Source organism: Halyomorpha halys, unplaced genomic scaffold, assembly GCF_000696795.3.
Source record: "Halyomorpha halys isolate HHAL.00 unplaced genomic scaffold, Hhal_1.1 Scaffold367.1, whole genome shotgun sequence".
NCBI lineage: Eukaryota > Metazoa > Arthropoda > Insecta > Hemiptera > Pentatomidae > Halyomorpha > Halyomorpha halys.
The window spans coordinates 169,930-188,033 of NW_027115775.1; the positions used below are offsets into that span (position 1 = coordinate 169,930).

An 18,104-nucleotide genomic window follows, 5' to 3' on the forward strand; every position below is an offset into this window, starting at 1 on the left:
TATATGTATACACACGACGGTGGTTTGAAAAGTTCCTGGAATCACCGCTAGATGTCAGTGCTAGAGTAACGAGGTTCCCGCGCAATAATCACACACCCTTTGTGATTGAACACGTGGCGTGAGTGGTATTGGCGACTCTTTATTGTTGTTTTATGTATAGTGATTTGTGAGAATGGAAAAAACTGAGATTCGAGCAGTGATTAAGTACTTTGTAAAGAAAGGTATAAAAGCAAAGGAAATTCATGCCGACTTTCAGAACACACTGGGGGACATTGTTCTTTCATATTCAACTGTTGCCAAGTGGACCAGCGAGTTTAAATGATGATCCGCGTTGTGGAAACATGCTGTCACCACCACCAAAGAAAGCAAAGGCAGTACGTTCGGCCGGGAAAATCACGGCCTCAGTTTTCTGGGATGAAAAAGGCATTTTGCTGACAGATTATCTTCCTACTGGCCAAACAATCACGGGGAAATACTACGCAAACCTCCTAGACCAACTACAGGAAAAGATACGCGAAAAAAGGCCTGGTTTGGCAAGGAACAAAGCCATCTTTCATCAGGACAACGCCCGTCCGCACACAAGTGCAATTACCATAGCAAAACTTCATGAACTGAGGTACGAATTGTTAACTTCAATATTCAACTGATATGGAACCATCAAACTTTCATTTCTTCCCTAAGATGAAAATTTTCCTAGGTGGACGGAGATTTCCTACAACGGAAGAACTGACAGCCGAATTGGAGAGGTATTTTGCAGGCCTAGAGGAATCTTATTTTCGAGATGGGATCAAGGTATTGGAACATCGCTGGACCAAATGCATTAGTCTACAAGGAGACTATGTTGAAAAATAAAAGTAGTTCCACCGAGGTTGGACACTTCTTTCTAGTACATTCCGTGAACTTTTCAAACCCCGAAATCCTCAATTAATTTCAGATGTATTAGTATTAGTTTTAAATTGTACTAACTACCTTTCGAGTAAAATATACTATCACAATTTTACCTGTTTATATCAGGTTCTCAACTCTCATATTTCCTAAGTTTTGGGGTTTTAAAATTATTAAGGAAGGGACAAACTCCCCCTGACCATCCTCTGGCGAAGCAAAGTGGTTCAAAACTAGAAAGAAAATAATTTTTTTTTCAACATATTGGAAAATTAATCTTCTTTTCACTATTGATAAATAAATTAATAAAATATTTTACTGATTTAGTCGGAAATATTCCAATGTAAGAGAGATAAAGATTGTTAAAATTTTAAAATTCAATTAACTTCTGCTGTCAACGTAAATTTCATATCATAACTTATAAACGTTGGATATAAACATATATATTTGTATAAGTGTGTAAATATATTTATTTTTTTTTTTAGAAATACCTGCGAGCACAATTTTAGAGTTATTCGGAAAAATGTTTTTCGAATTTTGTCAAGATTCAGGCTACGACAAGATTCTGAAGGCGCTTGGGGCTACACCAAGGGATTTTTTGCAGGTAATTTAATGCAGCTATATTACATTGTCAGTGCTTATACTTAAATCATATTTCTATGAAGTAATAATTTATTTATTTTAATATAAATGCTCTATCTTATGAGTCTTTATGTTTGTAATAAGTGGTCTGTCCTTTTCATAGACTGTAATATAGACTCTCGTGAAATTCTATTATAAATCTCAAAATGTGCGACAAAAAAACTAAAGTCCAAATAACTAAGTCCCGCAAAATGTTCTGCGTGTGTGGAAACAGCTCAAAAACTAAAAGTCGTTCCAACGAAACTGAAACTATTTGTTCAGTGAATTTGTTGGCCTGGTTTGTTACAGCGTTTTCGTTAAAATCGACTAGTAGAAAATTCCATTTTATAAAATATATTTTTGACATTTTATCGATTTTTTCTAAAACAATTTTGATGAAACTCGATGAATCAATATAAAATTAAATAATATTTAATACCAGATAGGTCTTATCTCCATTGAAATAGTGCAACAGAGCTTAAATGATGATGTTTTAAAAAATATTTATATAAAGTAGATTGTAGGATGTTAGTCAGGGAGGCGGCCAATAAATGTACAAAATGGTAGGAAAAGCTAATTAATGTTAACCAACGTTTCGCACCATTTTGCAGGGTTTCGCCAGGGCAGTATTGATAGAAACAAGGAAACAACAGTTAACAATAAATAATTTTTCATATGATTCTTTTATTGACTGCCATCTTTTTATTGACTATCTTCCTACAATTTACTTCATACGTTCGACTATCTTCTTCCAATATTTTAATTTACTTTTTAACGTATTCCAATATATATACGTATATAAATTAACCACGATTAAAAAGGTTGACAACTGAGTTGTCCCCCTTGACTATCATCCTACAATCATTTAAATCTGTTTATTTGAAAAAAAATAAACAGTTCCCATTGTTAACTATAATAATCTATAGATAAATGCGAAATTCTGAAGAATTTTATGAATAATAAATAAGAAAAATAAAAAAAATATAGAAACATCCTTTTCGGACGAAAAAAGCCGAGACCACCCGATCATTCCAGATTGCATTATGGATTCGTTATTTTTTGAAACTGTTGTATTCATGCCGGGAATTTAATATAAAATTTATATTAATTATTCCCACCTTAAGAAATCATAAAATACGAATTTTTATTGCAACGAAAAAATAAAAAAAATGTATGTTCACAATTGTTGCCTTTCCTAATTTTTATTTCTTTCTTGAAAATCACTAAAATAGTAAAAGCTTCAATATGACCTTACCAATCTACACAAAATTGGTAGGACTTATGTAAAATAGTAAGTGAAAGTTGATACGCACAACACACCATTTGCTTTACATTTTTTTTTTTAGTTTTTGGACCTGTCGGTTTGTGTTGACTTAACTTATTCATTAATTTTTTTTAACTTATCTATTCATTGAAGTATTCCTTTTAACTAACTTCTTGCTTGTTTTTTTCTAAATCTATATATTATTTTTTTTTAAATTTATTTGTTTCTTTTTATAAACTTTGCTGTCTAATGATAAATTTGTTTAATTCGTTTGACGGATCGAACGTGGATAGCGGATCACTGGAAAGGGAAGGTCTGAGAGAGTGAACCAGGGAGAATCAGATTGTCAATTAAATGAAATAAAATTGTCAGATGAAATGAAATTGTTAAATTTAAAAAAATCAAATTAGATAAAATATTTGTATTTATTGTGTAGATGAGTATTGATTGTAAAAGGAAAAAGGAAAGGGACAAAAATGATTGGTATGCTGTGTATTGTTGCAGCCTAATTTGGGCAGCATGGCTAAAGCATTTCTCTCTTTATTACAATAAATATGATTAGAGCTTACATTGATAAGCATATTGTATTTACATTTTTTTTTCACCTTAAAAGTTGTGTTTTTTCATCGGGGCTGTTACTTTTAAGCTAAAATTCATTTTACTTGAAATGAAAATTCCTAATGTTAAAATTATCCTAAATGTAAAAAAAAAAAAAAATGGAATAAATGCATTTTTCCTTGAAAATGAAAAAAAAAAACATAACAAATCGAGAAGAGTAATTAGTACTAAGAAAAAAAAAGGGGAAACTTATTTTTTGTTTATTTTGAGTCAAAAAGTACGAATGTCATCATAAAACAGGTTCCCAACAGGATGGAGTATATGGTATTCAATCCGAGATAAGACTTGAGTAAAGGAAGTTCCATTTCTAAAAACAGCGAACAAGTTCTCACCTGAAAACCTTAAAAATTCAGACATGAGAATGGTTGTTCTATCTTGTATCAGCAACTTTAGAACACAAAACGCACGGAATTACCAGTATGAAATTTTTCATGCGTTTCCATGAAATCCGTGAAAGTAAGAAATTGCAGACAATGGATGAATTGAATTGACCGCGTCCAAAATGCCTATCCGGTCTGCTATTCCTCGCTGCTTTTTTTCTATTCTGTTGCGTAATATTGGATGTGTGCCGACGATATTGTTTGTGAGTAAAAGTAGATACTTTTCCAAACGACTCTAACTAGCTTGGGTCCGTTTCGGCCAAGTTACACGTTTTTTGTTGCCTCTAACAATTTTTTATTTATTTCACTTACTAATATATAAAATACATAGTAAGGAGAAGTATTGAGTTATGACCCACCGTTTCACTCAAATTTGCAGGGCTTCATCAAGGCTAAAAATATACGAACAACTAAATATTTAACGGAGTAAGAGGTTAAATAGGATAACATGAAATAAAAGTATACTAAGGTGGTGCTAAAAATTATGTTAAAAATAATATAAAAATAAACAAAGTAAATTAAAAGAAAAAAAAAATATGTAGTGCAAAAATTATAAGAAATAAAATATAGTGCAAACTAACAGACGGAAAATAAAGGAAATAATTGTGTTGAACTGAATAACTCCTCCATAATATCTTTCTTAATTTTTATTCATTCGCTACGTTTTGGGGCCATTGTCCCATCATCAGAAACCCTACATTATAAATCATACTATGCATAGAATACTACAATAATTTAACATCTTGAACTAAAATATATACATTTTTTTTAATCATTAATTTATTGTTATTTACAACTGTTAACATATATACAACAAGTAAATTTGCTGTAGGTGAGATAGTGACATGATACAAACGTGTGGAGAATCTACCCATTGATAGAACTCCAATATTTCTAGAGAAGAAGATCCCGAGGCCATCTTCTTTTCAGACGCCTAGGAGGATTATTAGGTAGTAAAGGAGAAGCCAGGTTAGAAACGAGTTGGTTTGGGTGGTTGGGAAGTTTATTATGGAAGGATTGGTATCTGGTTCTGGCCAAAGCGGCAACATAGGGGACATTGAGGTCCTGATGGATGATTTGATTTGTGACAAAGTAAGGAGCGTTAAGGATTTTGGACTGTAAGGACTGGATTCGGGAGGAATTTGATGGTTTAGTGGAGTCCCAAAGCTCAACTCCGTATAGGCTTTGTAATAGTCATGTAGATCAGTCTTTTGTAATGGATTGGCAACTTAGACTGTTTGTCCAGTAAATGTTGTAATAGTCGAAATCGACGAGTAGTTTCCTGTCTTTTCAGTCTTGTATGAGGATTCCATATCAGTTGTTTGTCGAGATGTAGTTCTAAGTAACCGATCTGTTCGACAGGAATAAGTGGGGTATTATTAAAGGATACTGTTGGGCAAGAGGTCATTGGTTTACGACGAAGGGTAAATGTGATTTGGTGGGATTTATTGGAATTAATTTTAATCCTCCAATTTTGGCACCTTTGAACTAAAATATGATTTCAATTTTAGAAATATTTAATCACACTAAAAATAGGAAAACAACAGAGGCAATAGACATAACTAAAAACATTGAACATGCAGTTAATTCTAAGACTGATACTATTAATTTAAGTATACATTATGTAGGTATCATAAATCGTTTATAAATATAAATAGTAAAAAATCTGTATAGAATTATTTTTTAAAATTGTAATTTATTAGTGATTTATAGTAACTAAATTTAATTTAAAAAAAAATTTAATTTAAACTTTTCATCTTTGTAAATAATATATGTAGTTATTCATTCCAATTCAATTAATAAATGCACAACTCATCCAGTAAATTAGCCTAAAATATTAAAAGGAAATAAATTCTAATCCTTTTCTCTTAAGAATGAAAATATAGACGATATAATATAAAATTAATTTTTTTTTTATTCTTTAGGTAGCCCTTTTTAATTTAATTGACTAGGATTGTGATAAAAAATTTATTGGATGCACTTGGTTAGTAATGATGGTAATACCAATATATTTTATAGAACCTGGACGCACTTCACGACCACCTGGGAACTCTTTATCCAGGAATGCGAGCTCCGTCCTTCCGCTGCACTGAAGTCGATGATGGTAATCTCATACTCCACTATTATTCGGACAGGCCTGGTCTGGAACACATCGTGATCGGCATTGTCAAGGTATTTGATCTTTATGACGTAAACTTATATAAAATTTTTAATTTTATAATAATAAACCTTTGTAATGATAATTTAAAGGTTGACCGTGGATGTATAAATGAGAAGATGGTTGGGGATACGGTCAGTATAGAATACAAATAAGTTTAAGCCAATTTATTAGTGCCAATGTATTGGCCAGAATTTCAAGCCTTCATTAAAACTAAAAAAAAAACAAGATAAAAATCATAATGAATAAAATGAATTACAAATTTATTAGAAAATAATTAACATCATAGATGCAAAAATAGTGTGGCAAGACATGTATATTCTAAGTATTATAAGAAGATAAAGGCTATATGGGAAAAGACATATTAAAATTAAGTAAGAAGAAAGAATGAAAGATCTGTTCAAAATGAAAATTATTTAAAATAAAGTGACGAAAACAGTGGGAAATAAAGTCTATATATAGGTAATTAAATATTAAAGTAAAATAATAGGTTTAAATAAATAAAATATAAAGTTATATTCATGAGAGATAGTTGAGCGTGGATGACTTATACGAGAAGAAGATGGTTGAGGAGTGCGGTCAAAATAAAACACAAATAAGTTGAAGTAACTTATTTAATCGTTTCGTCAAAGTTTCGGCCAGAATTTCTAGCCTTCATCAGGGTTACGAACAGAACAAGATAACAACCGATGAGTACAAAGAATAAAATATAAACAGAATGACATAAAGTAAATAATTGTATAGAATGGAATTAATAAAATAAAGTAATGAAAGAAGTGGAAAATAAAATGTATACATAGGTAATTGAATAAGTAGGTAGAATAACATAATTAAGGAAATAAAATAAAAATTAAGTTATATAATGCAAAAATGCAAGTTTATTAATAATATAAAAATTAAAATTATGGAAAGAAAAATAAAATTGAGAGAAAGAAAATGTATGTAACAAATGAAATATGTAACCATATTATTAGATAAAGAGTCAAAATATAAGTTAAGTTTAACAAAAGAAATGAATAGAAAAATAAACAAAATTTTTGAAAACAACAATAATAATATATTGTGAACATAACTAATAACGTGGGTAAGGAAAATTGAGAAAATAATAGAAATGAAGGGTGGGGGGGGGAGGGTTGAAATAAAGAATGGAGAAAAAAGAGAATAAAACATTAAACGAGCCTGTTTGCTTGAAATCTAACCGCCAAGTGGCTTCTGCGCCGCGCACGGCCAGACTCTGAATTAAAAAATACGTTAGAGAAATGACAAAGTGTTTTTTTAGAGGAAACGTTACAAGTGGGTAAAAAATAAAAAGTAAAAAGTAGATTTCGAAATATTAAAAATCCCAAAAACAAAACAAAAAAAAATACCACCCACCACATGCCGTATGCAGCTTTTTACGTAGATATTATCTAATAATAATTTTTAATAAATATCTACTCAGTTACTAATAATGTAATGAATCTTCTATAATTAAAATAATATTCTGGCAGATAGTGAACGATAATTTGTCCACTTGTAAATGATAATAGCCACTTAAAGTAGTTATGCAATGATACGTTTATTATCTGGTTTGTAATGGGCAATTCACAAGAAATTTCTAGGAATACTTTAATAATACTTTGTTGTGAGGTTTCTTTCTCTTTTTGTAGGAGATAAAGTAATTAATCATGATTTTTTAAATTAAATTTCATAAGACGCAGTTATTCCGTTTTATTTATAAATAAATAATAATAATAATATTCTTTATTTATTCTGGGATTGATCCATTTAGAATAATATACAGGCCTCAGAATTAGGCTTCGGAGCCTTAGAGTGAAGTACAAAATAAGAATGATATTATAAAACGTCGTAAAACATAATAAAATAATGATTTTGAAAAGATTAAAATGAACAAAAATAATTAACAGAATATATAAAATAAGAATAGAACAAATAAAGTAAAACCATAAGTCATATCATAAAACATAAGATGACAAAACACTTCTGATAATAAATAATAGAAAACAAAAATGATAAAAATCAAATATAATTAAACTAAAAATAATAAATGGGATTATACAACTTCTGCTAATATACATATGTACAAGAATAAACTAAAGTCTGAAACATTAAGTACAGAAAATATATAAACTTTGTTTGAAACTTTCAATTGTTATTGTTGAGGAATTGGGTGGACAGAAGGTGGTCGAAGATACGGGATTTGAAGGTTGGAAGGGTATTAGAACTTCGAATGAAGAAGGGAATAGAATTCCATAAGGATAAGCAAAGATCTACCATAGGCTGCGGTTCGATGGGCAGTTACATATAAGTCTGATGGCCGTGAGCGGGTATTGTGGGACTGCACTGAAGATTTAAATTGCAGGATATCAGAGATGTACGATGGACGGCGGGATTGGATAACTTGGTAGGGGAAGGAAACAAGAAAATATTTACGACGGAAGGAGGGGTAAAACCACTTTAATTCTTCATAAAACGGGTGACAGAGGCGTCCCTGGGGACCACAAAGATGAATCATACAAAGCAATTAATTAACCGTTTTAATTTAAATACATCATATCATTTAATACATACATTTAATTAAATACATAATACATATACCGATGGCTGTAAATCTGTGAATAGTAATGGAAGTCTTGATTGTATAACTTACTTGTATTAATAACCAAATTATAAATATTTATTTAAATTAAAATAAATAGTAAAGTTTTGCAATTGAATATATATATATATATAAATGTACAAGACTTCATGAAAAGGAAAGAAGAAGAATGTTCACATAGAGAAACTGTGTAACACCCCTCTCACGATCTTCCTAATAGTACTATAGAATTGCTTTTATCTCCCTGCATTAGCTTTAACTGTCTACTGTTCGAAGAAATAGTGAGGTTCTTTTACTTACTGTCCGCATTTGAGGGACTTTTCTTCAACAAAAACGTCTAAAACTGACCATTCATAACTTTAACACTATTTTCAATTTTTTTTAATCTCCAATTCAACTTTTAAATATTTTTTGTTATCTGTCCTTATTAAGAGCACCATAGAGCCTACAAGTTTTCTAACGAGCTGATATTAAAATTGATTAAATTCATTTTGCGAGGGTGTCCTCATTGAACTAATATTATTGATGTCATTTCTCTAAATAAGAGATAGGTACGATTTTTTAATATGAAAGTTTTGGAATTATTTTGTAAAAATAAAAACAAATTGCTAATATTTCACTCACCAGTGATGCGGCGAGTGGGATGCGCTGGGATCTTTTGAGCTCTGCTCTACCCCTCACACGTGGGGGATAGAGTGGGCTCAGTGAACCTCAGGTCGATTGTGTAAATATTGTATATCAGAGTGTAAATGTGACTAGAGACTATATTATTGTATCATTATGTTATTTTATTTATTTTTCATACAGATAGTTTGATTATGTTCATTTTGTTTATTCTTCTGTTTGTATATATTTTAAGAGAGTTTTTTTTTTTTAATTAATTTATTTTATTTTATTTTAGTATGTATGAGATCATTCATCACTATTACCTATTGCCCACAACTGTGTGGCAGATTGTAATATCTATCAATAGATAAAAAAGTATTTAAAAAAAAAAAATATTTCACTCAAAATACGAAATATCGCTATAGTTTCTGTAGTAGAAAATTATGTAACAAATAAAGATTTTCGTGATCGTTAGTAATATATAATTAAAATTTATTTTTAAAATATAAACACAAATATTTGTTGTTGTCTTGCATAATTTATAAATATGGATCTATGATAAAATAACAAAAAGAAATATTTACAATCTTTTCATTATACGAGTGATACAGAAAGAATTTCCCTTAATGTAAGCGGTGATCAGTTCAACGTTAATTTTTTCTAATGTTTTTCCCGTCTTTTTAGCCCATACGTCATTAAATGTTGAATAAGAATATACTATTACCTTACCTTCAAGAAAATAAAATGGAAGAAACTGACAGAAAGTTAAAAAAAAGAGAGTTGCTTATTCCGTTAGTGCGCTGGCTGTTAACCCCAATAAACAAATTTTAAGCTTGTAACCGTTCCTGAAACACAGCTACTCGGCCAATGGTAGCCCGCCACTAACCTACTTACTTCATCTGGCTTTTTCTCATTTTAATGCAAACTTTTTCCTTGGTTTCACGCAAGTAATGTCGTATTATGAATTATATATATATGCACTAATATACCCACATGATCCGTTGAGTACAAATGTGTAAGTGCAACTTGGAGTTTTGAGAAATTCAGAAATTTGGGGGAAGTTTTATGATGTTTTTATTAAGAAATGATAGATAGCCTTTTATTTAAAAACTGGCCAGTCACAAGCATATCCAAATATCAAACAACATTTCGTAAGTTAAGATAATTATTTTTTAAATGAAAATTCTGCTTATACACCAATCTTCTACCCCGAAAAGGTTCATTTTATATCATATAAATATTTTGTGATTTTCTTTTTTTCTCTTTTCCAAAATTTTTCTTTATTTTAGAAAATATTTTTTTTTTTTTAGAAATGGTAAACTTTTATTTATTGATAATATTACAATCTGCCTCAAATTTGGGCAATGGTTAATATTGATAATTATGAAGTGTACACTTTCATACAAAAAATAATAATAAATAAAATAAAATAAGTAAGTGAAAATAAATAAATAATAAAATAAAAAATATAAATATAAAAATAAATAAAATCTCTATATGTATATAAGATAAAAATAAATAAATGAAATGAATATAGTAAAACGAAGTAAAATAAGTTGTATACAATATCCCCCACACACGAGGGGTAGAATAAGGTTATTCGAGATCCCAGCGCAGCCCTCTCACTGCATTACTGGTAATGAGCCAGTGGAGGCTGAGTAAGTGCGCTAAATCCGTAAAAATTGTGCTTAATAAATATTAACACTATACCGTTTCGGAGCCCTCCGTCTTTAGGGTACTGCTACATATTCTATGAATAATCCAATAGTAATATAATAATAAAAACCTATATAACAATTATTATTTAAATTAGTTAAACATTTATGTAAGTTAACCTATTATAATAGTAATATTCTTTCCCTTGCTGGCTTCCTATTTCTAAAATCCATAAATTTACTTCCTCATTTTTTAAAAAATAAAATATTTTAGGAAACCACAAACAAACTCTTCGGTGTTTTTATCACACTGAAACGAATTTGACCTTTGTCTATTTATTATTGTTATAGTCTAATTATTACTGTTAAATTGTGAAGTCTGCATAATGGCTGTTTAATTTTTCCGCGTCGGTTTTGAAATTCACGACCCCATTAAAAGTTTTTGTGATATTGATAGTTTCTTTTATTCTTGTTGAGCCAAGTCAGTGGCGTGTAGTCTATCTTTTAAGTTCACTATTACTTTTTTCACTTTTACCAACGCATATAACACTGGAATTTTCAATTGAATAGATTAATATTTTTTACGATATCTGATAGAGAATCAGACTATACTACGAATTCATAAAAGGAACTTTTTTGATCCGACGTGTCCTGAATGCATAAAACGTCAAAACCATTGTTTAAGTTTTTGGCGATTAACGCCTTCAGAACGCGTTGGATCCACAAAGTGCCCAGTTGGAATTAGTTGTAAAATTTGATTTTCTATCAAAATTTGTAAAAAATCAGATAAGATCAAAATTCGAAAAATTGTAGAGGTCAGGAGATTGTGAACATGTATTTTGGGACACTCTGTAGTTTAAAATATAAATATCAAAATAAGTAACATTTTTATTACCAGTAAAAATAAATAGACAGCCAGACTACATAATATTAAAATATGTAAGATCACCTAAATTAAAGTTTATATACATTAATATATAAATTAACATTTTATAATAGATTTACTTATTTTTAAAATTATATATATTAAGAAGTTTTTCATTCATATTTGAGAAAAATTGATTATTTCTTAATTAAATTTTTAATTATTTTATGTTTAGTCTTTATAAAAATAGTTCGTGAAAATGTAACTTTTTACACATGAAATGTAAAATGTAAAATGTAACTTTGTACACATGTAATGTAAAATGTAAAATGTAACTTTGTACACCCCTTAAATTACAAATTTTAGAAAAATGGCAGGCCAAGTGGGATGAAAGCTCTCCTAGTAAATTAAAAGAAATAAAACGATCAGTAAAACCATGGTCGACATCCTACCACAGCAGCCGCAGGGAGGAGGTTGCTCTGGCCCGCTTGAGGTCATACTCTCCTCACGCACTCTCACCTGATCAGAAAACTGCCACCACCAACGTGCAAATATTGTCAGTCCATTCTTACGATTAGACATATTTTTGAAGAGTGTACTCACTATTTACCTATAATAAACAGGATAGGACTGACCCCAAATTTATCCGAAACTCTGGCAGATGAGGAAGCTAAAATTACGCGAGTATTTGAATTTTTAAAAACACATCGCCTTCTTTATAAATTATAACTCCTCTTCGATTTTTATGTTTTTTATTTATTTTATTTTATTTTATTTTTTAAAATTATTTTTCTATTTTTTTTTATTTTTCTATTTTTCATTTATTTATTTTTTTTACTTTTATCATGCCATAGGCGTTTATGACCAGAGGGTTTTACGCCTTTAAGAAACAAACAACAACAATGTAACTTTTTACTATTTTAACCATATTCATCTTCCATCAACGTAATTCACAATAACAATTTTTAAGGCCCTCTAGTGGATTTTCTATTTAACTATTTTTCGTTTGCAAAATAAAAATTCTGTTACAATAAACTTTTTCGTTTCTGTTTTATAATTTATTGTATTATCTTTATTTTCATTTGTTGTTATTGCTTTTAAAATCCTTCTAAAACATTTTTTATCTCTAAATAGTATTTTAACGTCCTGAAAATTAAAATATGTCCTTTTTCTTTATGGGGCTAATGCAGTTTTTTTTTAACGCTTAGGATAATTTATATTTTTACAATCATTAGTATGTTGTTAAATTCTGTCTTTTAAATACCGTTCAAATATCCCATAATATATTCCATAACAGTTCAGACAGTTAATTTTATAAAATAATCCCGTATTATTCCTGCATATCTATCTATTTTGTCTTTCATGTCACGAAATAAGTTACTAATTTCATTTTTAGGTTTATATCTGGCACATATTTTATGCAATATTAATATGATCCGGAAAAAGAATCAAAATTAAAAATATATTTTAGCAAACACTTGAAAAGTGAAATATCAATGAAAGATTATATTTAAATACGTGATTAGTTAGTAAAATTAACATTTACTAATGTATAATATATTATGAGGGAATCCAAGGACATTCTTGGAATATATTATGAGGGAGAGTGGACAATATATAAAATAATGAATTTATTAACATACTAATAAATGTAAAAATAAAAATAATCCTAAGAATATTAAAACTAAAAAAAAAATAATATATTATATTAATGATTTATTATAATGATTGTTTGAGAGTGGTTTATTTTGGCCCTGATCCCTGATCGTTCCTGTAATTTTACGAAGGGCTTTCCGTTCAAATCTCTCGATTCTGCTTTCTAGGGTATCTGTTAGGAACGAGGACTCGGAGCCGTATATCAGAGCTGGCTTTATCATGATATTGTCTTAGCTTCAGACTTTCAAAGATTTTTCGTGATTTCAGTATTCTTAACAAAGAAAAGGCTCTTTTTGCGCTATATATGTGTAATTAACTTGCATAAAATAAGTCGTCCATAAGGCAATAGAACTATTGATAATATAATATTTTATAATCGGGAAAAATTCCTTAAAATGAAGAGTAAATGAGACGTAAAATAATAAAGATGGACTGGATAATAGACAGTTTTTCCGAAACGTAGTCCAAAATTCCCAGACATTTTCAAAACGGGTTTTTCCCTTCATAAAAATAAACAATAATATGATAATACAATAATACGTCTTTTAAAATTCTTGAGAAAGGTATTTCTAATTTTGATTTTTTTTCTGTTACATATTAATATTGTATAAAATGTATCTACATATATATATTATGTATTACATATTTTTAGAATATAAAATAATGTAATAACATCGTATTCGCTATTTGCTTTCGAATTGAGCTCACTTCACATCAAATTGTTTAGTTGGAGAAAACTGGTTCGTCTTCCACACGCTAACCAACCCAGCAAACAGGTGGAGAAATTCAGGAGGACGTTGCCCTAGAATGAGTTCTTACATAAGTTCTGTCTGGGTCTAGGTCACTGCAACCGCTTGTCGGCCATAACAAAACCTAATATTTATAAATGTTTATTTCAAGGCCTTAGAAAAATATATAATATAGCAACACATTGTAAAAAATATATAAAATGGAATAATATGAATTTTAAAATAAACATATTAGATTAAATACTAGACTATTTCTAGTATACGCTAGATCAATAAGAATATATAAATACACTGGATATTTTTGGCTGATTTATATGTTTTTTGAACTGCTGATGAATGAACTCAATTTTCTTCTATGGCTGACAAATTTTTTGCAAATTCGTGATATGCAATGTCAGTTTTGCAGCTCAAAAGTCAAAAATCTTTCGTGGCAGCTAACCTAGGGTTCTGAACCGATCAACTTAAAATTTTTATTGTATCAAGGCCGTTAAGCTATATCAGATGACACAAATCGGGCTCTACTATGTCAATTTGAATTTGAGATATAAGAAAATATATTTGTAATTGTTTAAATATATATTTGAGAGACTTTTTATCTTCTCAAAATTTAATGTTAGATGCTCCGCTCATGTAGAGTGATTGCAGGTATAGCGCACTTACTCAGCCTTCACTGGCCCATTATCAGTGACGTGGTAAGAGGGTTGCGCTGGGATCTCAAAGAGCCTTACTTTACCCCTCACGAGTGGAGAATAGAGTGGGCTCGGGGATCCTTAGATTGAGATTGTAAATACTGTATATAATTTATTTTACTTAGTTTGATTACATTCATTTCATTTTTTTATTTTTATATACATAGAGATTTTATAATTTTTATATTTATATTTGTTATTTTTTTTTTTTTTTGTATGAAAGTGTGCAAGTATTAATTATCACTATTATCCATTTCCCAAATTTGTGGCAGTAATATTATCAATAAATTAAAGTTTGCTTTAAAAAATGTAATGTAAAAATTGTCTTCAATGAAATTGTATAATTTATTTTTATCATCAGAATGAAGAAATAATCATCTTTTCAACGGTACCAAAACGTTTGGATTTGTTCAAAGCATACACGAGTAATTAATCAAATTGAAAATATAGTAACAAATTCAAGTGAGGAAAAAATTCAATTGTTTCTTCTAAAACAATTGTAAATATATTGTCTCATATATATATATATGATTTTATATTGATCTACAAGAGTATGATTTTTGATATTTAATATAGTTCATTACCATACAAATTTTAAGTTGATCACTCATGTAATCCTGGTGTAATGAAAGATTTTCTCCTCATTTAGGCTTCAAAACTGGCATTACATATCAATTTGAAAATGTAGAAAAATCTGTTCGCGATGGAAGTAAATGGTCATTTTCGGTGTCAGCATACCAAAAAAAAAACATCAAATTAAAAAAAAAATAACATATAAAATTTTTAAAAGTTTCATTTTGTAGACATGTGTCATCAGAAGATTGGTAAATGTTAAAAGAAAGGATTTTATTCTGTTCGGGATATATATATATATTTTCTTAGGCCCTCTGTACGCCACTGTGCTCTACCGAATATTTTAAAGTAAATAAATAATTAAGCTCTTTGCTTAATATACAAGAAATATTTTCAAAAACAAATTACTATTAGTATTAAAAAAAAAAAATAAAAAACAACTTTCTCGAATAGAAATGTGTAATCTATATTAATATACTTTCGCATTCTCCCTTATTATGTTCACACAATTAAAAAAACTTGTATTTTTAAGACATTCACTGATATTATATAAGAGTATAAATATTTTCATGGCACCATTCTAAAGATGGTGTTACAATATTGATTATTGTAACACTGACTTTTATCAGAAAGTTTCACTGATTCTGCTAAAGTAAATTAAAATGTTCCTTTTAATTGTTATATTGATGAAGAATAGATGACATTACAGAATTAAGGCGTATTCATTTCTGAACAATTAAGAAAAAAAAAACCAATGAGTCTTTTAAGGATCAGCTGAAATCCCCAATTGGATTCCTGACTTTCGCAATTAACGGTTGACTAATTTAATGGAAACTAATTTGAAAATAAGATTGAGGCCTTAAAATAGAAGTTGTTCTTTCTTTTCAATATTTATAAAATATATTAAAGCTTGAGAGAACAGTAGTTGAAATTTTATTAAATTATTGTGTTTTTAATTTACATATGTATTTAAATATAAATAATTTAAACATCACAATAAAATTGTGGCTCAAATTCATATATATTTTTCACATGAACTTAATCTTTTACTAGACTTAGTTATTTGAACATCGCCGGTTGAGCAGGAATGTATAACCGGATAAGTCTATGAAAGAAAAAGAAAATATTAAAAATTATTGATTTCGTATATCAGGTATAAATAAAAAAATTAATATGCAATAAAGTATAAGTGGCCTATATATATGTGTATATTAATAAATGGCAAAGTTAACTTTCTTGCACCAATTTAATATAATTGAAAATACTAATTTCTTTAGATACATCATTTAATTTAAGGATAAAACGATTAATATTAGTCACAAAGTCAGTTATTTTGGTTTTGTTTTTCTAGAACTATAGATTTTTCAGCACTTTATTAATTATATTTTTACTGTCGGTTAATTCATGGATCCGGTAAAGCGGGATTCTACTGTATAATTCACTTATAGATATAAAAAGGTAAAAGTATAATTAAATGTGGTATTATGACTAATTATGTATTCAACTTGAAAATAATGGCGAATTCTTTGTATTTTTATTTTGTATATATTTTTAAATATGGATAATTTGAAATTTAGTACTAATAATAGGGCTTTAATTATTTTATATTATTTGTTAAAAAAAGGTTTTAATTCTATACTCTTTAATTCCTACTATGGTGGACATCTAATGTCTTTCCTGCAGCATAAAAATGATAAAACTTTGCTGTTTGATGAGTTTCGATGTTTACAGAAATAGGATTGTGTTGATTTTCCAAAGTAATGAAGCTAGTTATTCACATAAAACTGGATTTATGAATTAGAAAAACAGTTTTGAATATTTATTAAAACATATCTGGTTCATTTATATCTTTTTATGTTGAAAGAAGATAGTTGACAGTATGATGCAGATTGTAGGAAATAGTCCAGGTGGTGGTCAATAAAGGTACCAAAATAGTAGAAAAAAACTATTTATTGTTAAATAATGTTTTGCCCCACTTTGCAGGGCTGTCTCATTGAACCACGGATGACTAAAGGTCAGTTGTCATTCTTGTTTCACTAAGACAGCCCTGACGAAGCCCTGTAAAGTTGGTTAACAATAAATAGTTTTTTCTATTATTTGGTATCTTTATTGACCGCCACCCGGACTATCTTCCTACAATTTATATATTTTTAATTATGACCATAAACACATTTAATTATTACAAGTCATTGTGTTTTAATGATAATTTGAATAATATTTACTTGAGCTGATGTATGATGTGACTTATGTTTCAGACCGTCGCAAGCAAACTACACAACACTGATATTGAGATGGAAATAATAAAAGACAAAACTGAATGCGACCATGTCCAATTCATGATAACAGAAATCAAGAAAGATGGACAAAAAACCCCTACGAAGAGGAGGAACGTAACGTGTATCATAGCAAATGGTAAAACAATTAATTTCCTGTAAATATTGTGTCGTTTATTTAAAATTATTTTTTAAAATATATAGATGTGTTAATTAGAATAAATTAATTATTTAGTAAACTATCTGGCATTGATGCTATTCAACGAAATGTCTTTATTTTTCAATTTTGCAGGAAGTCAATTACAAATTTATGAAAATTAATGACAATATCTCTTCCACATTAATAATATTATCTTCATTTAAAAGAATATTTTTGTAATACTGTTTTATATAATATTTGCTAGTATCAATATTTCTTAACTTTTATTTAATTTTGTAGGATAATTAATTTCTTACAAAATTAAAAAAAAAAAATTAAATGAAGAAGAATAATTTAAGAAATATTGATAAAAAAAA

The 18,104-nt window shown here is 28.8% G+C and overlaps 1 protein-coding gene across 3 annotated transcripts in view; it reads left to right on the top strand.

Moving 5' to 3' along the window:
• Gycbeta100B (guanylate cyclase soluble subunit beta-1-like) overlaps positions 1–18,104 on the top strand; it is a 98,198-nt gene that overhangs the window by 18,812 nt on the left and 61,282 nt on the right. For all 3 annotated transcript variants that reach the window (XR_001343311.2, XM_014422359.2, XM_014422360.2), the window contains exons 4-6: positions 1,368–1,486; positions 5,785–5,937; positions 17,571–17,727. Coding sequence is in view for 2 of the 3 variants with exons in the window: in XM_014422359.2 (XP_014277845.1) it covers positions 1,368–1,486; positions 5,785–5,937; positions 17,571–17,727 (429 nt within the window). In the remaining variant the exon portion in view is untranslated. The remainder of the gene's footprint in view (positions 1–1,367; positions 1,487–5,784; positions 5,938–17,570; positions 17,728–18,104) is intronic.